The 27,777-nt window shown below is 52.4% G+C and overlaps 2 protein-coding genes across 3 annotated transcripts; one reads left to right on the top strand and one right to left on the bottom strand.

Annotated features, from left to right (window-relative positions):
* Window positions 1-276: 276 nt before the first annotated feature.
* Window positions 277-7,252, bottom strand: LOC140903251 (la-related protein 6-like). Its single transcript, XM_073324228.1, has 3 exons — window positions 7,080-7,252; window positions 4,561-4,771; window positions 277-1,956 (listed from the first exon to the last, which is right to left on the bottom strand). The coding sequence occupies exons 1-3, from the start codon at window positions 7,244-7,246 to the stop codon at window positions 895-897; spliced, it is 1,440 nt and encodes a 479-aa protein (XP_073180329.1). The 5' UTR covers window positions 7,247-7,252; the 3' UTR covers window positions 277-894.
* Window positions 7,253-9,716: 2,464 nt separating this feature from the next.
* On the top strand, window positions 9,717-25,585 carry LOC140903077 (CD209 antigen-like protein C). Of its 2 annotated transcripts, XM_073323793.1 has the most exons (7): window positions 9,717-9,895; window positions 16,291-16,473; window positions 17,108-17,212; window positions 18,204-18,368; window positions 18,723-18,874; window positions 19,956-20,068; window positions 22,631-25,585. In XM_073323793.1, the coding sequence occupies exons 2-7, from the start codon at window positions 16,395-16,397 to the stop codon at window positions 22,782-22,784; spliced, it is 768 nt and encodes a 255-aa protein (XP_073179894.1). In that variant the 5' UTR covers window positions 9,717-9,895; window positions 16,291-16,394; the 3' UTR covers window positions 22,785-25,585. The 2 variants fall into 2 exon arrangements, with proteins under 2 accessions (XP_073179894.1, XP_073179895.1); XM_073323794.1 differs by lacking the exon at window positions 17,108-17,212.
* Window positions 25,586-27,777: the final 2,192 nt, after the last annotated feature.

Here is a 27,777-nt window from a genome sequence, read left to right as displayed (position 1 = left end):
CCCATACCACTAGTGAAGATTCTCTGAGTCTGTGGAATAAATGTCTATTCCTTGGGGAGAGGAGGACTTTAATTTAATCCCTGGCAGGAAGCAGTGAAACAGCCTAGGTACAGGATGAAATGAGCATCCCTTTGCTAGGAAACTCATTTTGAAATCGGAACGTTTTCAAAAAGAGGGAGATATTTTTGCAGCCTGCAGATCACCCAGGAAAGATGTGCAAGGAGAAAGCAACGGTTCAAATGGTACAACAGGTGCCTGGAATACTTCAACTCTCTTTATTTAACATTCCACCTGCATCACCTCTCATGTCAACACAGATAATGCTCCATTTAGAAACAACCTATTTACATCGTCTGCTGCCCAGCAGTGCTGTTACAGAGTACCACCTCCTGAAAGCCTGGTTCTGAAAGGGTACAAACTCACCCCAGGTGACACTGCTCAGAGAACTGAAGGCTACATTACTGGATCAGAAAGAGGAGTATGCCCCTGAATCTTGCTAGGGATAGGTGCAGGCTGAGATATACATGTAACTATTTGGTGGCGGATAGCTTGGGAGTTAGTGGAATAAAACCCTTAGCTACAATAAAATCTCAGCAGCATGGCTCAGCTTAGAAAGTCTAGATACTAGACAGCACATGGACAGAAGTGGCCACTACAGCGAGAGAGAATTGGTGGTGGTTTGGTACATCCTCTTCCTCAGCATCTCACCTCCCAAGCCGACTATTCATTGAACATCCCTCTTAACCCCTAAGTTTCTAATACTTCAGACTCCAGCTTCCTGCAGGGCAGCGCTTATGTCGTTAGCAGATATCCCAGTGACCCTGGAAAGAGGTTAATTTACTTGAGAGAAGAACAAAAAAAAACAAAAACAAAAAAGAACCACAACGAGACACTCTAGTGTCTTAGGACCAGCTTTCCTCTCCCGATGCTGTTGTAGAAGCCTTTGGTGCCATCTGGACCACGGGGCAGGCGCATCACCCCAGGTCGAAGGCCAAAGGGATCTGGCATCTTTCTTAACTCCAGAGAGCAGCAGGGTAGAGCTCTGGTTTCCAGAGACTGGCTATGGGCGGCCACCCGTCGCCGCTGGACCCATGAGCTGCCAGAGCCAATCCCGCTGTCCCAGCAGGAATCGGAAAATCTTCGGAACTCGGGACTCGTGTCTGGGCTGGAGGAGCCACCATTGCCCAGCTCGGCAGCCAGCGGTGAAGGGCAGTGGGGGTGAGCCAGGCTTTTATTGGAGAGAAGAGGGCTGGCGTGAGGGCTGCTGAAGAAGGAGGGTTTGAAGCTCACGCCCAGGCTGCAGGCGGACCACGCTGGAGTGGAGAGATACTTCTGCATCAGGACGGGAGGGGAAGCCGGCGTGCTGTCAGACTCCGAAGAGCTGCAGAAGAAAGAATCTCCCGTGGCATAGGCCAGCCTCTCCGATGCCTGCTGCTTCCTGGCCAGCTGGTCCACCAGCTCCACCTCTTCTACGTCATCCCCGCTCTTCTTTTTGGAGCCCTTCCCAGAGAGACGGACCACCTTGATGCTCTCTCTGCCGGGGGAGCCCTGGCCATGGTTCAGCTCCTCATAAGCCTTCCTAGCACTCTCTAGGTTTTCATACTCCACCAGGGCACAGCACTTGGTCAGGAGCTCAGGGTAGCGGGAGGAATACTTCTTCACGTCAGCAGGCAGCTTCTTGCCTGGCCTCAAGATGCGAATAGAGGCGATGGCGCCGAAGGGGCTGAACATTTTAGTGATGGTCTCAATGAAGCTCTTCTGGAGCGGTGGCGACATTCCCTGTTCCTGGGGTAGGAGGTTCCAGGCAAGGAGCAGCTTGCTTGGTGGGATGCTCAGGAGAGACTCCGGGATGGGGATTTTCCTTCTCACTTTAGTCCCTTCTTCGTTCACCTCCAGCAGCTCCGAGAACTGCAGGGCATAGAGAGTGATCCTCCAGTCTCGGGTTAGGTATTTCACCTGTTAGCAAGAGAGAAGGGAAACAATATTCTCCTGCCATGAGGATATCAAAGACTCTCCCTACTCTTGGGATGTACCTGCACAGAACCCTCTGCCCCCATGCACCAGGAGCTCTGGTACTGTCCATATGCGGACATGAAAAGGGGGCACAGTTCCCCACATGCTCCCGGTTTCTTTCATCCCCCCCAAGCAGCCAGTCAGAATGATGTTCCCACCTCCTTTATCCCCATCCCAGCCCTGGGCAGGATTTCACTCCCAGTTCCGAGAAGACAGGCAGTGGGAAAGTTGCGTATGGAAGAGATCCAGGAGGGAAGCGCCAGGGGAAGATATGAATAAAAATGTTGCTCTGGTGGGAGCTTCTGGAAATTGCCCTGATCCAAAAGCTCTGTGGAGAGCAACTCCTCACCTCTCCCTGCTGGAGGGGAGCTTCCCGCTCTGAGCTGAAGCGCGTTGCGTGGGAGGAACGTGCATGGACGCTGTCCAGTGTGCTGCCTGGCCCTCGGTTATTCAGACAGAGGCCTACAAGCGCACGCTGCTCCACAGAACAGGGCCGGAGACCCCAGAGAGTTACCGAAAGGAGTCTCTTGGGTCACTGAGGCCAGTCCCCTGCCATTGCAGGCAACCCCATCATAGAATCCCATAAGTTCAATCAAGCTTCATCTTAAAACTAGTTTGCCACCACTCCTATTGGGAAGCTGGCAAATCCCTTCGGTTACACCAGTAATGGAAACAGGCCGTGTTGGTGGGGCCGGGGGGAAGAACACTTCCCAGCTACAAAATATTCAGCCTTGGGTGCTCTCCTAACTTTTCCATAGCATGCATCGCCCAAGAGAGGATTGCCCCAACCTCCCACAGGTTGTCGGGTTACATCTCTGGGGAAACGCCACCTGATGCTGACATGTGCCGGGTTGATGTATTTTGATTGGTCTCTTAATACCATTATGTCCTCCTCCTCCCCCCACCCGCTCCCGTTCCTCTGCTTTCCTTGTTCCCTTCTCCTACTGCTGTCCTCAGGTTCCAAAGCCCATCTGTCTCCTTTCCCTATTATGGCACAGTGACCCCTAGGAAAGAAGCTTCTCCTCTTTGCCCTCAGCTGCTTTCACAGAAGTCCAGGCTAGCACTTGGGCTCCCCCCACCAGCCGAAAATGAGAAGAGCTCAGCTGTCTGCAGAGCACAGTTTGGGAACCTTGGTTCCCACTTATTTTCAAGGGGAGGAAGGGAGAAGAGGTTTCATAGATGGTATGGCCAGACGGGACCATTAGATCATGGAGTCCAACCTCTTGCGTAACACAGCTCAGAAACTTCCATCCAGCTACACCTGTACTGAACCCAGTAATGTGTTTGGGTAAACCTCGTCTTCCAGAAATTTACCCAGTTTTCATTTGAAGGCTATGAAGAGCCCAACACTTCCCTTGGTAGATTCCCCTCGCCTCCACCAATGGGTAATCACTCTGTTAGGTGCCTTTGCTTGGTTTGAATATGGACAGACAGCAGACTTGGTATGGCTAAGGTGAAGACTCACTTTCCAGCAGGATGTACCACTTCACCCTTAAAAAGCAAGGTCCTTCCTGCTTCAAGTGAAGCATGTCCAGTCTGTGGCCAGCAGAGGATGGTTTGACCAAATCTGAAGCAGTTTGGATAGGCCTTTGTGTGTTCGAGCAGAATGATCACGTACTGTCAGAGCGCACGCAATATTCTCCCACAAGCCAAGAACAGCTAAACATGAGTCAGAGCTTGAATATGTAGAATTCCATAAAAGGCCGCTGATGTGTCTGTTTAGGCCAAGATGTCTCAAAATAGGAACCTAAGGTTAGTCTCCCAAGTAAAGGGCCCCATTTCTACCAGTGCTGGGCAATCACTACCTCCAGGAGCAGCCAATGAATGTTGCTTCTTTCCCAGCACTTCTGAAAATTAGACTGCTTTTCTTTTCCAGAGCCTATCACACAATTTAAGAGCCTAATTCGAGGCCCCTATTTTTAGAAAATGTGCACCAAACAAACAGTTAAAATCTTAATATCTACATCGAGCACTTTTCATCCTGAAAGATCCTAAAGGATTTTACAAACCGCCCACTTCTGTCTACCTCTGAAATGCAGCCACCTCTGGGGTGAAGCACAACTGATAACAGAGCGAGGCTGCACAGAAGTCCTGCAGCTGGAGGAGAAGGCCAGAGGATGGAGGCCGAAGCCAACGGGCCAGACCTGGGGCCTGCCACCACAAAGCCAGTGCCCGGGACTGGAGACCAAAGCCCCACAGCCAGAGCTGGCTGCCCCACCACCCCTGGGAAGGTTGGGGACTCACTGGTTGCCTGCTCCTCCAGCGCTGTGCCCCAGGTGACTCCAGAGGGTGGCAGGGCCCAACCCCTGATGGTGGCCCCAGCAACCAACACCAAGGAGCAACAGGGGCATCCAGGAGCAACAGGGGGCTGGGGTGGGGGGGGGGAGAGAAAGAGGAGTCCCTACTTTGGAAGGGCAATCACAGCCCAGGAGGCTGTGGCCGCAAGAAAAGCCCCTGGTGGCCGCATGCAGCCACAGTGGCCGCATTTGAGAAACACTGCTCTAGTCACGTGTACCAGGACGTTAGCGGCAAGAGAGAACCACCCACCTTCTTGAAAGATGTCAGCAGTTTGATGCTGACAAAGCCCAATTTGTTCTTCTGAACGTGCTTCAGGAGGAAGGCATCCTTGGCCAGGTTCTCATCAGACAAGTAGAACTCCACTTGAGACACAATCCTCTGGATCAGATGGGAGTCGGGCACCGAGGAGTCGCACTCGAACGAGTCAGCCCCAAAAATGTCATTCAGGTCATAGAAGCTCCTACAAGCAAGACAGCCAGGATCCCGCCCAAGGTTAACTGCACTTGCAGCTGGGATAAACAAGCACACAGGCCTTGAGCTGGGTCTGCACACACCTTAGGAAATTGCACCAGGCCTGGATCACTTACAGTGGGCACCAGTCACTAGCTGGGTACCCACTTACAGACAAACACCCAGGTACCCCAGTGTGGCTGCAATTGAGGCAACGCCTTTAAGGATTCATCAATACAAGGAAATCCCAGAGGAGCTTCCAGCCCTCAGTGCAGGTAAACACAGCACTTTCCCCACTGCTGTTCCTGGAAGTGACCTGCATTGCAGACTGGGTCAGCATCACTCAGGAGAGGGAGGTGGCTGGGTTAGAGACCAGGAGTGCAGCTCTGGATTGGAAGTACCAATATTGGCTGGGCATGGAAAGATACCCACGAGTCCCTACCTATTTGGGCTACAAGGCTGAGGAAGAGAGCATGGTGCAGTAGCTAGAGGAACAGAACTGGGACACCGGAGACCAGGGCTCTGTTCCAATTATTATTACTGCTTGTGCAGATTGGCTGTCAAGGTGCTCACCTGGGGGAAGGCCGTTCAAACACCCTAGACAGGGGATCAAGAGATATCCAGGATTTGTTTCAAGAGGGTACGGAACAGTCTCTGGAATGACTGCAACATTAGGATGCAAGCAGATGGTGCTATTGCAAATAGCATTAAGCTTTGCTTAACCAGACATTTGAGCATTTAGCTCTTGAAAGAAATGCTGCTTGCCAGCTGCGGTGCAAATACTCAGTGTATGACCCATAAGGCCTGTTCTCACCCCGATTCTGTTGCTGCCCACTAATTATACCCATGCGAGCAAGATAGTCACGTGGTGCCAAAACATTACAGTGATAAAGGAAGGAAGTCCAGGTATGGTACATTTGGGAGGGACAACGTGCTGGGTCAGTCTAGCTCTTCTCGGGATTGTGGAAGGGAGCCTGTTTCCTGATTAACTCCCCCTCTTGCCCCCACCATCTCCTGAAGCTGGGTCACTTTGAAAGAGTGGGGAATGAGATAAGGCCTGGATCTCATTCCCACGTTACAGTGCTCACCCTGAAACACTGGGGGGCCGGGGGGGTGGGGAGGAATCTCTGCTGCAGTAGTAGGAAGAGAACCCTTGGGAACAGGAGAGCCCCTTAATTAGCGATGGGAGAGTTGTCCTAGATTCAGTCCTGCCTCAAGTGCAGGGGACTGGAATAGATGACCTGTTGATGTCCCTTCCAGTCTCCCATTTCTTTGCTTTTATCTAACTCCCCGGCAGAGACACCTTGGGGGAAGGTGGGGCGAGGCTCTTTAAGGGAGAAGCTGGGAAGACGTTTCTCCTATTTGATACCAACTCCCTTCCCCACTCCCAGGATTCTCCCACGTTTCCATGCATCTGGCCAGCAGACATACAATAGGGGGGGGACCAGAGGCCCACAGAGAATCGGCTCCACTGAGAGCTTCCAAGTTGCAAACATAGTGGCCTCTCTCGGGCCTAGTGCAGGGAAGTGGGTCCCGTTAAAAAGAGATCCCCAGCCTGCACTGGGCGGGTAGCTCCCTGCTTGCGTGAGAAAGCCAAGCGAGAGCCGGGAGAGAAGAGTATGGATTTTAGCCACAGGTTAAAAGTCATAGGGGGTCAAGTCCCCCTTGCCCAGCTCTGTCTCTGATCTGCTGTGGGATCAAAGGCAAGTACCCTCTATGCACCTCTCTCTCTCATCCATTTAGACAGTTGGCGCTTCAGGCCGGAGGCCATCTCACCGTGCATTTGGACAGTACCCAGCACCCAGGAGGCCCCCAATGGTCTCAAGGTGTTATTGCTACGCAAACCAGTAATAACTCAGCATGGGAGCATTATACACCCGCTGTGCCTTGGGGTAAAGGGCTACCCACGTGGCAGGACACTGCAGAGCCAAGCCTGCCGGGAACTAGCCGACTCCAGCCTGTTGGCGCTAGGTTAGAGGGGAAGTTTCAACTCTGGAGCGCTAGCTCGAGTCCAGATCAGCAGCCAACAGACACGGAGAAGATCAACGGCCCTTTTGGAGGCGCACATAAAGTGAGTTGGGGTCTCGGTCTAACCCCCAGCAGCTGTCATTGGGCACCAGTTGCCCCTTCTGTTTGCAGTCTCAGCAGAGACAGAGAATTGAAGGGAGCCCTGAACTCCCTTCTCTCTCCTAGAGCGGGTTCCTCTAGGAGATGCATCATACTGCCTGCACGACTAGGAATCTGTAGGTATTCCTGGAGATAATGCCCTAGTTATCAGGGAGGGGCAGCCCCACAATAAATAGATAGACGACACATACCCATCAAAGTTCTCAAAGAAGTCTTCCTGGCTGAGTGGGGGGAGAGGCTGGCCCTTGTGTGGAAGGAAGTGCAGAGTAGAAAAGGGGGTCGTTTGCACTTGCATGGGGGTGCTACACCTGGGCTGGGAACCAAGCCCCAGGGCCACCAAGGAACCATGGGACGACATGGTGCTTCATCTAGCAAGGTATAAGAAATACAGAGAACAGTCACAAGCATCTCCAATGCCTCTTACTGAATGAGACAGTGCTTAATTAGCAACAGGGCTACGCCCCCACAGCTCTGGGCTTGGGAGTTCATAGCCCAAGTACCTCTGGGCTTGGCACATCAGTTATGAATGTAAAACAATTGCTTGAGCCCCAGCACTTCTTTCATTACCAGTTCAGCAGTATAAGGAGAGTGTAATTGGGAGCCCACAGTACATATCCCCTCTCTCCCCCCAGCGAGGATCAACACTACTCCCCAAGAAGCATATGATGGGCTCTAGGAAAGGGCTGGGCCCAAGAGCAGGAGAAAGCGGGTGCAAACACCAGCTACTTACCTGTCTCACCAGGTGAAGATGCACTAAGAGCCCACCAGCTCCTTCTGCTACATTGTGGAGACCCCTAAGTTATTTCCTTTCCCTCCCCCCAGCGCACAAACTAACAATACAGAGAGAGAATCCCCTAGACCACTAGCTTATAATAGAAGCCAGAGCCACCCAGGAAACCACACAGCAGAGCTTTGGGGGCTGCCCTGGCTGCTAAGAGGAGGCAAACGAGCATCCAGGTGAAATGCGTTCTCAGTTTAAACAGCTTCCCCTGCTCTGCATGAGACTCCTGCAGGAAATCGGGCGGCGCTCCAGCCTGAGGAGAGGCCTTTGGCTTCCTAGCAGGTGTGCCTGGGAGCTGAGCCATGCTCTGCTCAGGGCTTTTAATGGAGTTCATCAGGTATCTTATGGGAGAGGGGGAGTGGGTGAATTGCGGAGTTAACTCTCCCTTTGTAGGCATGTTATGGACCCTGAGCTCAAGACAGGGAAAAGTTGGTGAGCCCTGTCCATGACTCTGCTGGGACAGAGAACTTTCTGGGGGGTCCTTTTGCATCCCCTGCTATAATAAAATTACTAATTTAGATCAGCTGCTGAAATGCTGCCTCTTGCCCTTTGGGCAGGCTAGAAAGGGGCTGGTAGCCAGAATCAGGACCCCAAGTTCTAAGGCTACTTCCTTTGCACTTGCCTGGGCCGGTGGGAGCACGGTTCTGGCACGTGAACTGTCTGGAAAGGGGCAGGCAGCTATCCGTCTGTTAAAGGCAAGCTATAAACTGCAGGGAATGTGCTCTAGCTGTGTAAGCAGGGGAGTGGAGCTGACTCTGCTCTGATAGCTCCAGCAGGGTCTCCTCCCACCTAAATAAAACCTGGGTGCAGCTGGTTTCTACCCAAATCTACAAAGGTCAGGCCTGCGTGCAGCTCCTAGAGCTGAGATGATGCTGTTGTCACAGGAAGTTCCCTGCTTTGACCAGTTCCCTGCCTGGGGGGGTTGGCATTCAGCTGGGGAAGGTGTGAACTAATGGGCAGGGAGTGAAGATATGGGAACCAGGTGCCTTTTCCTGTCCTGGGCGGCGCAGATGGCTGGAGGGAAACCCTGGGATGGAATCCATACCGAAAGGGGGTGGGGAAAAACAAAAAACACAACCCCAATCCCGATTGTGGGCCCAGTCTGACCTGTGTCAATCACATGGCACAAATGTGCTCTCTGGATCCTCTGCCCCAGGCTGATCTCCCAGCATGTCAGAGCAGCCCCTAGGTTGCTCTAAATTCCACCAGGCCCTCTTTCCTTGATAATACCTCCATGCCAGGGGCACCCTATTGCCTGTATGCCAGCCAGGCTCGCTGTATGCCAGACTGGACTTCCCCATCCCTATGCCAGGGGAATTCCCAGTCAGCGAGCTCTGTTGGGGGGAGGGACAGCTCAGTGGTTTGAGCATTGGCCTGCTAAACCCAGGGTTGTGAGTTCAATCCTTGAGGGGGCCATTTAGGGATCTGGGGCAAAAATTGGGGATTGGTCCTGCTTCAAGCAGGGGGTTGGACTAGATGACCTCCTGAGGTCCCTTCCAACCCTGAGATTCTATGATTCTATGATTCCCCAGGCGCCACACAAGTGCATTTGTCCGCCTGCTCGCTTTTGACAGTGTATTAATAGAAAAAGAACAAAATGAGCTAAGTAGCTGTAATCACCTGCTGGGGCCGGGCGTGTGAACTGTCTGTCGGACGCCAGGACCAGAACAGATCAGAGCTGGAGCAATAGAAGGGGCTAGAACTGGGAGTGAGGCACTGACATTTGGACCGGGAACACAGAGGCTGCGCTTCAGGAAAATGTTCCATGTGCCGAGCTCCGGGGGGCTGTGGAACAAGGGAGCCGGGGGGGGAACGGACCACAGGGGAACCATCCGCACTGGTCTGATGGGACTGGTGGTGGATGGACCAGCTGCGTGACCCTGGCTCTCTCCTCTCGGTCTCTGGGGCCTCGGCGCTTGTTTGGGGCTGTCTGACAGAGCTTGTTACTCAAGGGCTTTTCCACATCAGCTGTTCACCTTCTGCCTCCAAAAAGAGGAACCGTGCTGCTGAAAAAACAAGAACTCCTGTCTTCAACGTCTTCCCCGCAGTGCTTTGGACACAGCTCAATGAGCAGGAGGACACATGCTGGGGTGACCGGCCTGCCCTTGTCAAGAGCCAGCCGCAGCCCCATGGTGTTCCTCTGACCGAGGAGAGAAGAGAGCCCTGCTGAGTACTCGCTCTGCACGGCTCGTACAACAGCAGAAGACAGGAGAACGCTACTGCCAAGTAAGTGCTGGGGTTCGCTGGGCATGGGGAGAAGGACTCTTCCCCAGGAGGGGCTGACTGTTGTCTGCATTTTAGCCACAGTTAAAAGGTAGAGCTGAGTCCAAGCCAGGTAGGTCTTGGTTCGAGCTCTGCCAAAGGAGAGGGATCTTCATGCTGGGGATTTGGGGCTGAGCACATCCAAGGCTGGAAGTGGACTGGGTCACACAGGGTTGCAGAACCAGCCAGAATAACAAGCTCTAACCCAGGGGTCGGCAACCTATGGCAGGCCTGTCAAAGGCCGCACGCGAGCCAATTTTTAATGGCAGGCTGTGGCCTGGCAGGCCCCAGCCGCCGGCCCCGCTCCGCGCCCGCTGCCGAACCCAGGCCAGGGCCCCGGCAGGCAGCAGCGAGCCATTAAAAACCCTGCCCTCCCTGGCCCGCTCTTCTCTACCCCCCGGCGGGGGCAGGGTGAAGAAGCTTGGTCCTGCCAGCGGCTGCTGCAGGGCAGGCAAGGTCCCCACTCCCCCACCTCTTCCCCCAGCCTGCTGGGGTCCTGCCCCTCCTCCTCGCCCTCCCTGCCCCTGATCAGCTGATGGCCCTTGCCAGGGAAGGGGGAGAAGCGGAGCCGCAATTGCGCTTGCTGCTCCAGGGAGGAGGCGGAGAAGAGGTGGGGCAGGGCCTTGGGGAAGGGGGGTGGAATCAGGGCATAGCCCCTCCAGCCCCCTGCTGTGAGCTGCTCTGGACAGGGGGCTGGGAGCACCCCCACAACCCTAGCCCACAACCCCAGCCCTCTGCCCTGACCCCTGCACCCCCCTCACACGCCCTCTGCCCTGACTTCTGCACCCTCTTCACACACTCCCAGCCCTCTGCCTTGACCCCTGCACCCCCCACGACCCCAGCCTTGACTCCAGCACCCCCCACACATACCCAGCCCCCCATGCCAACTCCTGCACCCTCCTCACACACCCCTAGCCCCCTGCCCTGACTCCTGCACCTCCACACATACCCAGGCCCCCCACACCCGATGCCCTGACTCTTGCACCCCCCACATTCTCACCCCCACCGTGAGCACCAAACGGAAGCTCCTGCACCCCCCCTCCCCATTCCTACCTGGACCCCTCGCACCAAATGGGAGCTGCCCAGGTAAGCACTCCACACCCAAACCTCCTGCCCCAACCCTGAGCCCCCTCCCTCATTCTAGCTCCTGGCCAGCCCCTGCACCCCAACCCCCAGCCTGCTCCTTCACCCCCAGCTCAGTGCAGAGAGAGAGGAAGAGAATGGGCTAGAACCAGGGAGAAGGTAGGTACCCACTCTATGTGGGCAGGGCTGAGATCCCAGACCGGCAGCGGGCTGAGTGGGGCTGACAGCCAGGACCCTGGCTGGCAGGAGCCGGCGGATGGACCCCCAGACCGGCAGTGGGCTGAGCCACTCAGCCCACTGCCGGTCTGGGGTCCCGGTCGTTGGCTCCGCTCAGCCCGCTGCCGGCCTAGGTGAACGGAACCCCAGGTTGGCAGCGGGCTGAGCGGGCCGGCGGCGTAAGATCAGTATTTTAATTTAATTTTAAATGAAGCTTCTTAAACATTTTGAAAACCTTGTTTACTTTACATACGACAATAGTTTAGTTATATAATGTATAGACTTAGAGAGAGAGACCGTCTAAAAAACGTTAAAATGTGTCACTGGCCCGCGAAACCTTAAATTAAAGTGAATAGATGAAGACTTGGCACGCCGCTTCTGAAAGGTTGCCGACCCCTGCTGTAACCCATGGCTCCCAGAGCTGGAATAGAACCCAGGAGTCCTGTTTTCACACACACACACCTCTCTAACAGAGCTGGGAATTGAACCCAGGAGTCCTGTTTTCACACACACACACACACACACACACACACACCTCTCTCTCTCTAACAGAGCTGGGAATTGAACCCAGGAGTCCTGTTTTCTCACACACACACACCTCTCTAACAGAGCTGGGAATAGAACCCAGGAGTCCTGCTTCCCAGTCCTCTGCGCTAACCACTAGACAAGGCTACCTCCACCAAACCATCCACCCCCTTGCCCCTCCCTTCCCCCTCCTCCCCCCAAGTCGTTCCCTCTTTTAAACCCTTTTGTAGATTTACTCCCTTCGGCTGGGGAGTTTTAAAGCTGAGTTGATTCTGTGGTAGCTTCTGGCAGCTAAGAAAGATGGCACTGTTGTACATTTGGGATGGGAGGGAGGTCTGTGGGCCACGGTGGGTGTGGGGATTGGACCACAGCAGTAATGGATCTGAATTAGGCTGGGCGATGGATGCATGACTTACCCAGCTTGAGGGTGAAGCTGGATTGTGGGTGGGAGGGGCAGATATGGAGTCTGAGTTCAGCTTGTTGATGGGACCTAAATACTAATGCCCCGGCTTTCAATGGTCCATGTTTATAACCGTTCTCCTAATGCTGTTGAATGAATAGATGCTTCCTCCCGTTGTAACTATTGTCAGGAAGCGCTGTCTGGGGGGGATTGCCATTGCCGACGTAGAGTCTTACTGACTGCTTGGTGGAGACGGGGTCATGAGACCCTAGCTAGCTGTCAGCATAAGGATCCCCAGCTGGGTGTCACTTCAAGGCAGGAAAAAAATAAACCCATAAACACCCTGCGAAGAAGAGACAAGTTTAATTCTGCACTCTTCACTTCCCCCTAGATCTGAGGAGGGTGAAGGTAAAGCCCAGCCTGCACTGTTTACTACCTGCCTAATGCTCACCCTGGCAACATAATGGAAAGGATTGGCCATGCTGGTATTTTCATGTGGCTCAGGGCAGGACCCAGGAGTGATGATCCACAGCGTTGCCACTAAGGCTTGAGATAAAAACCCATGGCCCAAATTGCCCCTTCCTGTGTTAAAAAACAGTGACCGAGGACTCCTCATGAAGAAACAGATTCCGTCACCTTAAGCTGTCAGGGGGATTTGTCCCTGAGGTGCATTGAAAACTGTTTTAAAATTGTAGGCTGTCACTTTAAATTTCAGAGGGCTTTCCTGGTCCTGCTTGCAGCTTAGGGGGTTCTGTAGGGAAGCATGTGTTCTGGGCTAACAGCAGTCAGTCTGCAGACAGCCAGGCTAGTAAAGTGGGGTGCGTTATGCCTCTCTGTTTTAGGGAACAGCCTGCTTTGTCTCTCTCTCTGTTTTGGGGTTCTTGTCTGTAATGGTGCCGTGTTCTAAGAAATAAAGTAGTGTTATGTTGCAACCATGCAGCAAGAGTAGTTATGTATTGAACTTTTCTGTAAGTATGCCATGAACATAGCAGTATCCCACAGCCTGTGTGTACCCCCACCCCTGGTGGAGGCCCCAGGATCAGTGTGATGCCATGGCCATGTGCACACAAGCCATATAGCCCTGCAGCAGCTCTGGCCCCTGGTATCCCAACTTTTCCCTGGTAGCACCTCTCCATTCGAACCATGTTAGGAGGGGGACCCAGACTGCTACAGCTTCCCATGAGCAAAATTGATCAAGCCTGGGGCGGTATTTCATGTAAGCTCTGTGGGTCGAGGGGATGATAGCTGGGGGCATTGTGGGTCAGGACTTAGGTCCTGTTGGAGAGGTGTCAAGGCTAGAATAGCAGAGGGCTGCAACTCAGGTCTGAAGTGCATTGGCAGAACTGTATGGGGGGGCTGGATGAGCAGGGGCTCTTACAGAGCAGGCCTGAGGTTCCTGGGCTGAGCTGTACATACATGGGGTGCCCAGGGCTGGAAGAGCAGAGTGGGGTGCTGCAGAACAGGATTGAGAGGCATTGTGTCTGAGATGCTCCCATGCCACATGACTTCACAGGACACGTGGGGGTGGGGAAGCACCACGTTTTAGTTCCCCCTGAAGAAAATGTACAAAACTGAGGTGAAACCTTCCAACCAAGCCAGCTCCAAGATGGGATTTGGGCAAAGAAAGATTTCACTTTTCCAAGAGTCGGAAATGTGATGGCTTTCCCTCGGTAAGGGCCTGTACAAACCAGCCTGACAGGTCTCTCCTGAAAGAGGTGTTAGGATATAGATATCCAGGCCTGCCTGTAAAGGCCTATATTTTAAGAATGTAGGTATATATTTATTATTTAGCTAGTAATAGAGGTCTACAGGAGGAATTCTCCTCGCTGCAGCTGTGGAGACGGTGCACGAGGAACCCACAACGTGACCCATTGTCACTGAAACTTCCATGCTTGGCTGAGCCTGGGTGGCAGGGGGTTTCTGGGGCTGAGGGAAACTGACAGTTAAAGTTCTCCCTCCTTCCTTCCTTCCTTGCCTTGAATGATTTAATCACTGAACTGCCTCCCGCCCTGGCAGACACAGGCTATTTCGTGATCCTCAAAATGCCGGGCTGGAAGGGACCTCGTGAGGCCATCTAGTCCAGCCCCCTGTTCTGAGGCAGGACCAAGTCAACCTAAACTCTCCCTGACAGGTGTTTGTCCAACCTGTTCTTTGAAACCTCCGGAGATGGGGATTCCACCACCTCCCTAGATAACCTGTTCCAGGGCTTGGCTCTCCTGCTAGATAGTTTTTCCTGTTATCAACCTAAATCTCCCTTGCTGCAAGTTAAGTTGATTCCTTCTCCTCCAACCCTCAGTAGACATGGAGAACAACTGATCACTGTCCTCTTTGATATCAACCTTGTCCATATTTGAAGACTGTGTTATCATGTGGTCCCTCCACCCCAGCCGTCTCTTCTCTAGTCCAGTGTTTCTCAATGGCCTGCCCGTGGACTGGCACCGGTCCCTGAGATCTCGCTGACACAGTTTAGGAAGGCTACCAAGCAGGTCCCTGGTATCAGAAAGGTTGAGAGACACTGCTGTAGACTAAATGGGTCCATTTCTTTCAACCATTCCTCAGAGTCCAGGTTTGCTAAAGCTTTTCTTGTTCTTGTTGCTCTCCTCCAGAAACCGTGTCCAATTCGTTCACATCTTTCTTGAAGTGCAGTGCCCAAAGCTGGACACAGCTGAGGCCTGGCTGGTGCTGAGTGGCGCAGAACAGCTACTTCCTGTGTCTTGTATTAACAGAGTGTCCAGGTAGATGGGCTACGCCTCTCTCTGGCTAACTCACTGCTTCCTGTCCAGCCGAAGTTAGCAGTGACCATCCGATGGCAGGATTTGCCATGTGGAATAAGGACCTAAGGCTGGGGTGTGCTGGCAAGAAGCCAACACTTTATTTTCTGGCTCCAGTCATCAGACTAAATGTCCCTGTCATGTGACAGGACTTGAGATCAACTGACTCCAGAAATACCGTCTTAAAAAGGGGGCGGGGGGGAATTATGCCAGCCAGTTACTAACGGTGGTGCCACGATGATGGTGACGCTGGTCTCAGAAGGGTTCCTTCTCCAGCGGCCTGTTCCACTGCCGAGGCAGAGCTGCCACATGCAAGATTTCGGTTGTCAGTGGCTGGGTGGCAACTCCGCGGACCGGCGCCTGCTAGGGGCCCTCAAGAAAGAGGGGAGCCATTGTCCTCCTTGGTTTTATTTGGAGGTCTTCTGTTCCTCCTTCGGGACTGCCCATTCCCACCCTCCTCAGATCTACGGGGAAGTGCAGAGTGCAGAATTAAACCTGTGTGTCTTCTTTGCAGGGGGTTTGTGGGTTGGCTTGTTTTTTTCCTGCCCCGTCATGGGGGCAGCAATTTGGGATTCTTGCTGTAATATTTCTTCTCTGGTCTGTTTTTTGATCATGGAAATACTACCTAGTCCTTGTCTGGCATTCTTTATCCGGAGATCTCAAAGCATTTTACAAAGTAGGCAAATATTATTCTGCCTGTTTTTCAGATGGGGAAACTGAGGCATGGAATGGCATAGTGACTTGGCCCAGGTCCCACAGCAGGTCAGAGCCAGGACAGAACTCGGGTCTACCAAGTCCTTGTCTAGTTCCCTATGTACCGGGTCACTTGGCCTCCCATTAGTCTTAGGGAAAGCAGTATGGCCTTGAGGCTAGATCACTAGATTAGAACCCAGGTTTTCTGAGACACATTCCTTGCTCTTCCACTGGCCTGCTGGGTGACCTGGGGCAAGTCACTTCCCCTTTCTATGCCTCAGTTTCCGCATCTGTAAAATGGAGGCTGTGTCTCTGGCCTCCTTTTGTGAAGTGTTTTGAGATCGACTGAGGGAAAGCGCTAGTTAAGAGGTGGTGGTGTTGTTAAATCAAGTTCTCTGATGTTTGCTGGCTTTTTTACTAACAAATCTGGATGTTCCAGGATGAGCAATTAGGGGGTTCAGCTAACTTTGTTTCTCCTGTTGTCTTACACATGCACCGGTCCACCAGCTGGGTCCACCAGCTGGCCTGTTCCCATCACTCCCAGACTCAGAAAACCCTTCCTGGCCCAAGCAGTGCCCGTTAGCCTGGAGGTCGCAGTCATTTACGTGGCCAATCTTTTTATTCAATAACCAACCCCAGCTCTTTAACTGCATCTCTTACTTTGATTCAAGTTCACTGTTTGCTCTGGAGGGATACATGGTGCTTGGTCTTAGCCACGGCCGGGTGTCTGACAGGAGGAGGAAGCTGAAACGCGGATCTGTGGGGAAAAGGAAAGATGGATCCGGAAGCTGAGGTCACCTACGCGGATCTGAAATTTCTTCCCAGATCGCAGCAAACGGATGTGAAGAAAGCAGGTAACAGTCCGCCACAGAAAGACCCTGACAGGTGCTTCTCAGGTGGGAGCCCCAGTGAGGGGCTTGGAATATCAACGTCCCCATGTGTTACATGTTACATAAAGAGACGACATGGCCCAGTTGGATTGGGACCCAAGAGACTGGGCTCTATTCCCGGGACTGCCACTGTCCTGCTGGATGATCTTAGGCAAGTGCCTTTGCCTCTCTCTGCCTCAGTTTCCCCCACCACCCTCTGCCTATTTTGGCTATTTAGATTGGAAGCTCTTCAGGCCAGAGACTGCCTCTCACAATGTGCATGTAAAGTGCCGATCACAATGGGCCCCAAGGCTTCGGGGGGGGGTCTCTAGACTCTACCTAACACTAATAATAAGCTCAGATAAGACGTTCTCTTCGGGCCTCCAAGCACAGCCGGTTGCACGAGGACACTGGATGCTGTAGCTATTTCTGAATGCTAAGGACCAGCTGGTGTAAATTAACGTATGCCGCTGGAGCAACTGTGCTGAGTTGCGCAAGCTGAGGATCTGGCCTATGATTTTCTTCCTTCTGCTGCTGATACTGCGTAGGGTCTGTACCAAATGCACACCAGTGTGGTGAGTGTGTGTTTGTTCTTTTTCCTTTCTCCCTGTACACCCAGAATCAAAGCCCCCTGCCCAGAAGACGTCTCCGTGGGCTTGGCTAGCAACAGTGGCGATTCTCTGTGTGCTATTCCTAGTGGTGTTAATTTCCCTGAGTATCCTGTGTAAGTACTTTTGATGAAAGGACGAGGGTTGGGGTTTTTTTCTCCCCCTGCCCTGTTAAATGGAGAGAACAATGCTTTCCCCAGCTGAAGTGCGCTCAGAGATCCTCAGCCCACTGGTCCTCCCTGAAACACTCCTCCTAAGTCCTCTGGTTCGCTATTTCATAATAAACTCATTTCCAACAGTCAGCTAGTGGATGGCAGGACATCCTTGCCTCTGAGCAGTGTACTCAGGAAGCTATTGTGTCAGAAGCTGGCAACGGTGACTCAACACGGGTCGTGTGGGAACAACTTGTCGGTAGTGAAATAGTTGTACAGCACTTTTTTGACTTGGAAAGTGGGGTCCCTCTATTCTAGGTGAACCTCCTTTCCTCGGTTTCAGAGTAGCAGCCATGTTAGTCTGTATCCGTAAAAAGAACAGGAGGACTTGTGGCACCTTAGAGACTAACAAATTTATTCGAGCATAAGCTTTCGTGAGCTACAGCTCACTTCATCGGGAAGATCTCTGCCCCCGAGCCCTAGATTTGAGATCTTAAACCTCCAGCAAATGCATCCTTTTCCCTTAGCATCTCCTCCACCTCCCTCCCTCTCCACAATTTCATCCCTAATGACTCTCCTCAAGTGTGACTGGCTTCTAGTGTGGGTGGCCAATCCGTGCCTAGCATGATGAGCACCTCAAATCCCCAAGGCTGGAGGGGTCAGTTAGATCAACCTAAAGAAAATAGTTTAATGCAACAGAAAAACCAGATGGCCGGTGTGACGGCTGGGGCTTGGAGGCAGCTCCCATAATGTCCACTCTGGCAGCCTGAGTCCCCACACTGTTCACACAGACCTTTCAGACCTGCGCAGCCTCCTGATTAAAGGCCAGGAGAGGCCATCGATTGAGGCCACAATTGGCCTAGCTTTCATTATCAGTGGTGAGACTGATGCTGAAGTAGACTGCCTTTGGGAAGGGGCTGCCCCATTCAGACGTGGTGTCTTCTCCCTCTGCTAGATTCCCGGCTCCTAGCTGGCAACATGCAGCTTCTAGAGGAATCCAAGCAAGCCAAGAGCAAACTGCAGCAAGCGGAAGGGAGATACTCCCAGTTACTGCAGTTGGCGTTGCACACAAAGATCTGCGCCCTGGAGTCCCCGTCCTCCAACACCTCAGAGCCCCGCAGTGAGTACGGTGCCATTGTCCCCGTTTCACAGAGGGTGAAAGGAAAGCCCTGAGCAGGGAAGTGACTCTTAAGATGGCGGGGCTGGCAGTAGAACCCAGGAGTCCAGGTTCCTAGTCTCAGCTCTGAACCCCCACCTGTTCGGATGGGCCTCAAGAAAAGGACAGATGTGCTGCTGCCCGCTTCAGCTGCGAAGGCCGCTCTCTCCTGCTGCCTCGGGCAAAGGTCCGGAGCGGAGATGGCAGCTGCCTAGCCGGCGGGAGGGGCACAAGCGCCGAGTCCAGGCGCTGGTTGTTCTTACGCGGCCCCCTGTTCTGAGCCAAGGTGTGCTCAGTTTCCCTCTCCTCCCTCCTCAGACATCAGCTGTACCTTCTGCCCCTACCAATGGATTTCAAACAAAGGGAGGTGTTACTACTTTTCTCCAAGTACTTTATCATGGAATGACAGCAGGAGAAGCTGCCAGAGGGAACAGGCCGAGCTAGTGGTCATTTCCGATCGGGAGGAGCAGGTAACGTGAGCCACTTACTATCATGGAGCCTCCTAGGGCTGTAGATTTTTATTTATTTATTTATTTTTAATGCCTCTTTTTGCAAGCCCATGCTCTGGGAAGTGCTGAGGACCCCCACGTCAATGGCCCTGGCCCAAGGCATTTCCACCGGAGCTGTCCCATGACCCTTAGCACAGGGCTTGTGTGTTCCTTAGCTACTGCATAGCGCGTAAGAGCTGCTGCAGGATTGTTCCCTGCCCCTGGGGGGCAAGGGGTTGACTCACTTCTTGCCTCAATCTCCTTCCAGCCTAGGGGGTGAATGCCTGGCTTGCTAGTTGGCCATTCTGCCTTGTGCATGGGTAGTGGTCAAGACACTGCAGACCCACTTCCAGAAGGCAGTGAATGGCCCCAAATGGCGGGGCGTGTGCCTAAGGAATAGGAGCTTTTCCTGTGGGCCCCAAATTCTAGCTGAATTTTTCACATGGCCCCAGTGCTGAAGGAAGGGACTAAGCTGGACTCCTCCAGCACTGTTCTGTGGGCCCCCTCCGATCGGAGCGCTCTGAGGTGGCCTCTAACAATGCCTACCAGCTCAGGCCCCACAGGGAGATAGGTGGGGGGATGCCACGTTCGAGCACCAGGCCAGGCGCTGAGCAGCAAAATGGCCTCAGAACTGAGGCCACTGGGGGACTTTGCTGGTGGAAGTCTTGACCTTGTTCATACCAGGAACCCCCAAGATCGTGCCCTTTCCCTCGTTGACAGACATGGGAAGGGCAGGGTGGCCGTGACCAGGTTAAGAACCACTGCAATAGAGGAGCCAGTTCTGACTTCCATGATCCCTGGTGTCCCATAACAAACCACTAACTAAAACAGGGCTAAAATCTCTGGGGATGAAAAGTGGGGAGCTCACGTACCACAGTGAAGGACCCCTCCTCTCCCAAGTGAACAGGGCCAACTGGGATCCCTTCCCCCTGCTGCTTTTGGGAAAGGGCCCTGTTTTGTCAGTTCAGTGGCCTGGTGCGATTTGTGGCTGAGAGCAGAGTGGAGCTTTTTTGTAGAAACATTGAAGCATCCCTCATGCGGCGCTGTCTGTAACCTTCTCCAGGACTTTCTCAGCAAGCAGCAAAGCCTTGCGGATTATTGGATTGGCCTGACGGATGTGGCCCAAGAAGGCTCCTGGAAGTGGGTGGATGGCACTGACTTAAACCAAATGGAGAAGTAAGTAATACAGCAGGGTCCTTCGTAGTGCTCTCTCTGGCTGAAGGACACTCGCTGAATGTCTTCCCCACATAGCCGTACAGCAGCTCTCTAAGAGCGGAGCAGGAGGGAGCAGGCATTGATTCAACAGCCGCACTGAAGGGGGACAAATGTCACCCACACACCTTCTGGGGGTGGCGTTCGGTCCCATCTAGTGGCACCGAGACCACTTCGAGAGAGAGAGAAAATGAGTCTGCTCTACAGCCAGTTGGCTTTTGGCTCATGCACTAAGCTCCAGAAGCCCCAGGTTCGATCCCACCTGCTGACGACTGGGGTCTGTCAGCGTTACACAAACAGGATAACCTGTCCCCCTTTCTTCCTCCTGCCCTCGCCCCCCACCAGATCATCTAGTCTGACCTCCTGTATAACTGGCCCCAGGACAATTCCTGTTTGAATAAGAGCAGATCTTTTAGAAAGACGTCCCATCCTGATTTTAAAAATGGTCCGCGAAGGAGAACCCACCATGACCCATGGTCAATTGTTCCAGTGGTTAATTACCCTCGCTCATAAAACGTATGCCATATTTCCAGCCTGCACTGACTTAGTTTCAGCCTCCTGCCATTTGATTGTGTTCTACCTCTGCTTGCTACTTTGAAGAGCCCAATATCAAATATTTGTTGGCCATGTCGGTACGTATTGACTGACCAAGTCACCCCTCAGCCTGTATCTTTGTTAGACTCTAGGAGCTCCGTCTATCGCTTACCACGATAAGGCAGGTTTTCTAATCCTTTCCTCATTCTCTGATCCTTCCCCAGTTTATCAACCTCCTTCCTGCGTTGTGGGCACCAGAACGGGACACAGCTGCTTGCTCCCGAGCCAAACGCAGGCTGGGTTGACGCTAGGGCTAGCGGCAAAATCCAAAGTCACTTCCATTAAAAATTTCAAACAAAACTCTTTCATTTGATTTTTTTTTTTTATGGCAAATTGAGTGAAAAAAAATTTAAATGAAAATTGGCCCATTTTGAATTTAAAGATGCTCACTTTGGTTTTGGTCTTTGTTTGTTTTTTTGTTTTTCTGTTGAAAAAATATAAAATGTGGCCAAAATCAAACAGTAGTGTGTTTTGGTTTGGGGGTGTTTTTTGGACATCTTTTATCTTTTGATGAGGGAGCAGGGTGGGGAATTTCAGCCTGATCTCTTAGGATGCTGCAGGTCAGATTCTGTTCAGTTATGTTGGTGTAAATCTGGAATAGTCCTGGTGAAGAGGAAGAAGTAGGAATATGATTATAGAAATGTAAGGCTGGAAGGGATGTCAAGAAGTCGGCTAGTCCATTTTCTCCAGCCCCCCACTCCCCCCACATGCTGAAACAGAATTAAGTATAATTAGATCATTCCTGACAGATGTTTGTCTAACCCAGGGGTGGGCAAACTTTGTGGTCCGAGGGCCACAACTGGGTATGGAAATTTTATGGTGGACCATGAATGCTCACGAAATTGGGGGTTAGGGTGCGGGGGGGGGGTGAGGGATCTGGCTGTGGGTGCAGGCTCTGGGATGGTGCCAGAAATGAGGAGTTCAAAGTGCAGGAGGGAGCTCCGGGCTGGGGCAGCAGGTTGGGGTGTGTGGGAAGGATGGGGGCTCCAGCTTGGGGGGGGGCTCTGGGGTGGGGCTGAGGATGAGGGGTTGGGGGTGCAGGAGGATGCTCTGGGCTGGGACTGAGGGGTTCAGAGGGTGGGAGGGGGATCAGGGCTGGAAGTTGGGATGCGGAAGGGGGTCAGGGGTGCAGGCTCCAGGTGACTCTTACCTCAAGCAGCTCCCGGAAGCAGCAGTATGTCCCCGCTCCGGCTCCCATGCAGAGGCATGGCAGTGGCCAAGCAGCTCTGCGTGCTGCCCCGTGCACAGGTGCTGCCCCTGCAGCTCCCATTGGCCGCGGTTCCTGGCCAATGGCAGCTGCGGGGGCGGCACTTGGAGCAGGGGCAATGTGCAGAACCCCCTGGCTGCCCCTATGTGTAGGAGCCAGAGCAGGGACATGCCTCAGCTTCTGAGAGCCATGTGGAGCCACGGCACATGTGGAGCGGGGCAAGCCCCGGACCCCACTCCCCAGCGGGAGGTCAAAGGCTGGATTAAAACGTCCGAAGGGCGGGATGTGGCCCCCGGGCTGTAGTTTGCCCACCCCTCCAGTGGGGGGGGGGGGATTCCACAACATTCCTAAGTCACCTGCTCCAGTACTATCACTCCTTGTTGTTCGAAAGCTTTTCCTGATAGCCACCCTAAATCCATGTGATCTGGACCCAGAAAATTGTGATTGCTCACCTGTAACTGAAGCTGTTTGAGATGGGCTCTGCACATCCCCACTCATGGGGCAGGCTGCAGTGTCTGTGCAGTCCCATGGGTGCGAACATACAGAGGCCTCTTGAGTCAATACATCCCTGATGCTGTAGGATGGGCCAGGGCCGTACTTTCCCTTGAGTGCAGCAGCCGGGGGGAGGGCCCATCACAGGAAGGAGAGCGGAGATGCAGAGAAATCTGCATCGTTAGTTTCTAAAACGCAGATCCTGACCGTTCCATTTATTTTTTCCCCTCCAGATTTTGGTTCTCTCCCCAGCCAGATAACTATCACAATGAGGACTGTGCGACTCTGACCACCAAACAACCCCTGCCACTTAACTGGAATGATGTCCCGTGCTACGAATTTTTCCCCTACATCTGTGAAAAGGCAGCCAACACTCTCACCATCTAAGCTTCCTCTGACTCGGAACATCTTGTTCACTGTGGCCAATGATGCAGCGTCCCCGAATGCCACTGGGCTCCTCCTGAGCCAGTTCATCTCCTGTTGGACAAACACCCAATAGAGGGTGCTGAGGACTCACCTTTGCAGCTGGCTTGGCAGAAGCCACAGGCTGTCCAGTCCCGTTTTCCAAAGGGTATTTTTGCCTAGATCCACACAGGGTCTTCAGAGCTTAGCTCCTAGGTCTAGGCACCGCGGAGGTCCACAAAACCCCTGCTCAGCTGTGGCCTAACCTTGTAGGCACCTAAATTCACTTGGCACCTAAACTTTTGCTCTAAAAATCTCTCTAGAATCCTAAATTTTCTACCTCTGGGCATGCCTGCCCAGTGCCTGCCTCCCAGCACAGAGCAGGTGCAGAGAGGTGTAATGGAAGGCTAGACTGTATTCTGTGGTTCAGCCACTTGGTGATACTGTGTGAGTAACCCTTATTGAAGCTAACCTCGGCCATACTTGGCCATCCATCAAAGATCTTGTAGTGAACACGGCTGGTGTGATCTGTCTACGAAGGAAGCTCTGTAGCCAGTCCATATGTGGTGCAGAAGCCAGACCTGCTAGAGGCAGCCCTGAAATCTAGCGTGTACAAGGTGCACGTGATATGGTGTCAGGAGTAAACTAGTGCCAGAGGGGAACACTAACAGGTGGTGCTCTCTGAGCACTCCTGATTCTGCACAAAAGGACCGGTGCAGGAGGAGGATTCCCTGATAACTCTAAGCCCAGGGGTAGGGCCTCTCTCCCCATGTATTGAATGGGCAGCCCAGGAGCCTAACCCAGGATTTGTGGATTCCACGGAGTGGCTAGGTAGTTAGGTGTTGCACCCCCAAGGTCTCTTAGTGTATCCAGGCCTTTAGATATGCCTGGTTTTCCTTCCCCACCCCTGCTTTTTACAGCTGCATTTTGGTTGGGTTTTTCTTTTTGAAATAAGACAAAGGGAGTCTAATATTTAAAAAAAAAAAAAAGAAGTAGTGTTAGAGGAGGAAATGCAGGAAAGTGTCAAGCCAGATCTCTTCAGCTTTGCCCCACGTCCTGTCGGAATCAGTGTCCCTGCTTTGTGTGTGTGTGTGGTTTTTACGATGGTAGCCATGATCCCTGGCTCTTAACAATAAAGTGACTTACACAGGAGGTCAGTATCACAATTTTACAGAGGGGGAAACTGAGGCAAAGTGACTTGCCAAACGTCACCTAGCAGGCCAGTGCCAGCACTGGGAATAGAACTCGCCTCTAGTGAATTCTATCCCCTTTGTATCAGAGACCTGGGTTCTATTTTCAGCTTTGCCGTGGACTTGAGCAAGTTACTTCTCTCTGTGACTCAGTTTCCCCATCTGTATAAGAAGGGGGTAATGAGGTTGTGAGGCTACAGCCACTTGTGTACAGAATGCTTTGAGGATGGCAGCACAGATTTATTACTGCTTGTGCGCACACAAACTATTTTGAAAGAATTCGAAGGTTTCAGTATCAAGCGTGTGACAGTGGGGAAGTTCCAGACTGGAAGCTGCTTGTTGCACAGTGTGAGTGGAGAGCTGATCGCCTGCAGCAGCAAACCAGGAACAAGTGATGAGATCTAAATAGAGATGGGATTTGATGACTTGAGAGCTGCTACCCTGGACAAACCTGAATGGATTTTCAGTGTTGCAAACCACTTCCCTGGCCGAGTCCCCTGCCACACTTCTGGGAGGAGATTTGCATAGCACTTTGCATGCTTGTAAGCAGGACTTTCCCAAGACCCTGATTCAGCTCTTCTGCGGTAGGAAACATCTGCAGCAAATGGTCTTGCCCCCCAGCAAGCTGCAGTTCCTGAAGATGAGAGTTTCCTCCGTGCTATAACAGCAAGGGGGCCACATGACACTGACTCCAGGACGAGTCTGACACAGTCCCTTCTCCCTCCCCCCGCTCCTGTGACTGGGTTGTTCTTGAGACACTGAGATTCGGCCACAACACGTGGAAGGCCTTGCAGTTAAAGCCTTAGAGCCGAGCATGAAATGTAATGGCCACAGAGGTCTTTCCTGGGGATGCAATGACCTTTGGCACTGCTGCAATCTACGCTGCTGTGCGGGTGAATGATCAAGGAACATTCAAGCAATGGTTAAACCCAGGGTAACTCAGGAGTGCCAGTTACAAAGGGCAGCTACAGGCTCCAGCCCTTGAAGAGGCTTTTGGCTTATCTAAAAAAGCCAGCGTTGCTCCTTTCTCTATAAAATAAGATTTAGCTGCATCCCACCCTCGCAGAGGGGAGTTGTGAAATGCCCTGAGGCTTCCCTGAAGCCTGAGAATGAGAACTAGCTGGTGGGCAACCAGCAGGAGGGCCTCAAAGGAAGGAAGTGGAATTTTGAAATATAGCTATATTTGTCCTTCACAAACTTGGGGCGCAATCCAGGTGTTGCATAGCTCCAGCTTTTCCAACCCCTAACTGTTTCATGGGCCCAGTTGCTGCCGGTCTAAGGCAGTTTGGTCTCAGAAGGGGATGCTCTTCTCCTCTCTAGGTCAAGCAAGCCTGTGAGCTCAAGCTGGAGGGCAGACCTGGCTTCTGACTTTAAAAAGCACCAAAAGTCAGAGCATTTCTGAGACTTCATTATGATGATGGTGTTTGAGTGGCCTGAAGAGGGGGCCGGTGAGCAGTGCTCTGAAAATGCCATTCATTATGACTAGGGCCCTAACAAATTCAGGGTTCATTCTGGTCAATTTCAGGGTTGTAGGAGTTTAAAAATTGTAAATTACATGATTGCCCTATTTAAATCTGAACTTTCAGACTGTTGTCATTGTAGGGGTCCTGACCCAAAAAGGAGTTGGGGGTGGGGTGGGGGGGTTGCAAGGTTATTGTAAGGGGGAGGGTAGCAAGTACTGCCGCCCTTACTTCTGCGCTGCTGCCTTCGGAGCTGGGCAGCTGGCATGGTCTCGCCACCCTGCCTCCTGCACTGCAGCCGGCAGGGCCCTGCCTCCAGAGCTGGGTGCTCGGCCAACAGCCTCCGCTCTCCAGCCACCCAGCTCTGAAGGGCAGCAGTACCATGACCCTGCCCCCCTAAAATAACTTGACCCCCCCCCCGCAACTCCTGTTTGGGTCAGGACCCCCCATTTGAGAAATGCTGGTCTCCCCTGTGCAATCTGTATAGTACAGTGTAAAAGTGCCCAAACACCCAGATATCACTGGGGGAGACCAGAGGTCACGGTCCGTGCTGTGTTTTTCATGACTGTGAATTTGGTAGGGCCCTAATTATGACAGTTGCATCTGGAAGCTCTAACCAAGAGTTTGGCTCCAGGGTGCTGAGTGCTGTGCACGCAGCCCCTCCAGCCTACAAGAGCTTGCACTCCAAACAGACACAGAGAAACTGCAGCAGAGAGAAACCTGATCCTGGTCACTGAGCTAGTGAGTAATGAGAGCAAGGAATAGAAGCTGTGACTTCTTCTGGCAAACCTGCCCCTACTCACTGGACCCTGGGCCTTCCCTCGTCAAGTTACTTGTGCATATTGTCAGATTAGCTGCTTCATTTGTTTCTCAAGGATTCAATTTGTAAGCCTTTTTCCTTGTGGAAGGGGGAAAAAATTACACACTCCCATAATTGGCCTTTTCTGACACTTTAATCATTAACAACAACTTATCTACATATTTCAGCAGCTGCCAAATAAAAGAGAGAATGAAGTCACTGCCAGCAAGACTCTATTCTGTAGCAACTACTGGAAGTGAGCAAATCAGCATCTGCGATCAAGGGTGTTACAGAAACGGTTTAGAAATGGGGCCCACAACACAGGGTCCAGAAAACTTCTCAGCCTTCCCATCCAGCGGCTGCATGCTAGGGGCTGTGTCCCTGCCAAAAGGCAGGCTGATGGTGACGTGAAAGGGGTGGTGAGGCCCAGCCAGCTGCTACCCTCTGTCTCCATATGCTATGGATGATTATGGGGTTAAGTTCAATGGGAGTTCCCAAGTCAAATCCTGCTCTCATCCCTCCCACAGGTAGTTCCAGTGATGACAGTAGCAGGACTAAGGTAGGTAGATGTTTATTCCTTCTGCATCTGAGATGAGGTGGAAGCCTTATGCATAGGCCATTTCACTGAGAGCATTTGTTATTTGGCCAGCACAGTAGCAAATTGGGAATGAGTTTGCTGGACAGCAGGCGTGAAATGAACCTGAGCAGTCAGTGCACCCTGGTCATGTGGCCAGCACAGAATCACTAACTTTTTAGCATCTGTTCTCTACTGTTTTTCAGACTCATGTGGAAGGAAAGCTTCCCAGGCCAGACCCAAACCCTTGTAGCTGTATCTATGCCACATGGGAGGTTATATAAAGATAGTTTGACATAAGTACAAAGGCCCCTCCACCACCTGCCTCTGTGAACCATGTTTATATGGTATTTGGAGGAGAATATGTTTGGGGGGGTGGACTGTCAAGTCTTCAGTGTTTCCCCCGCTTCCCTTCCATCCCCTGACAATGATTAAAGTCGGGGGGTGGGCGCAGTAAGGCATTCTCTGTAATTAAGGCTCTGAGGTGCCAACTCACTGTGGGATCCTATCCTCTTCTCTCACAGCAAGCACCATAGTACAGAACCCCATAGCCCAAGCAGATAACTCCAACTGCAAACCAGCAGCTGTGTCATGCCAAAAGTCACCTGCAAAAGGCTAAGCCTGAAAAGTAAGATGACCAGGTTTGCTTTAAAATGACAATGCACTAGACCGCCTCTGTGGATCCCGTGCTTGCCCCTCTGACTGCCTACAACAGCAACCAACTGCAGTAGGGTTTGGGTAGATAAAGAAGGAAGTGGGGCCATAAGAATTTGTTCTCATATAGGTCTGAGCATGCATGTTTATTACTGTTTTTAAGGGGGATTTTTGTGCATGTCCCTTTTGAGCATCTATCAAAATAGCTGGCAGACCTCATTTGTGGCAAGCAGAAGTTTGATGTATTTAGTGGTTACAAGCCGCAAAGAATAACAACTGCAGTTAACATCAAATTCTTCAG

The sequence above is a fragment of the Lepidochelys kempii genome, chromosome 25, assembly GCF_965140265.1.
Source record: "Lepidochelys kempii isolate rLepKem1 chromosome 25, rLepKem1.hap2, whole genome shotgun sequence".
Taxonomy (NCBI): Eukaryota; Metazoa; Chordata; order Testudines; family Cheloniidae; genus Lepidochelys; species Lepidochelys kempii.
This window is presented reverse-complemented; position numbering and strand designations above follow the sequence as displayed.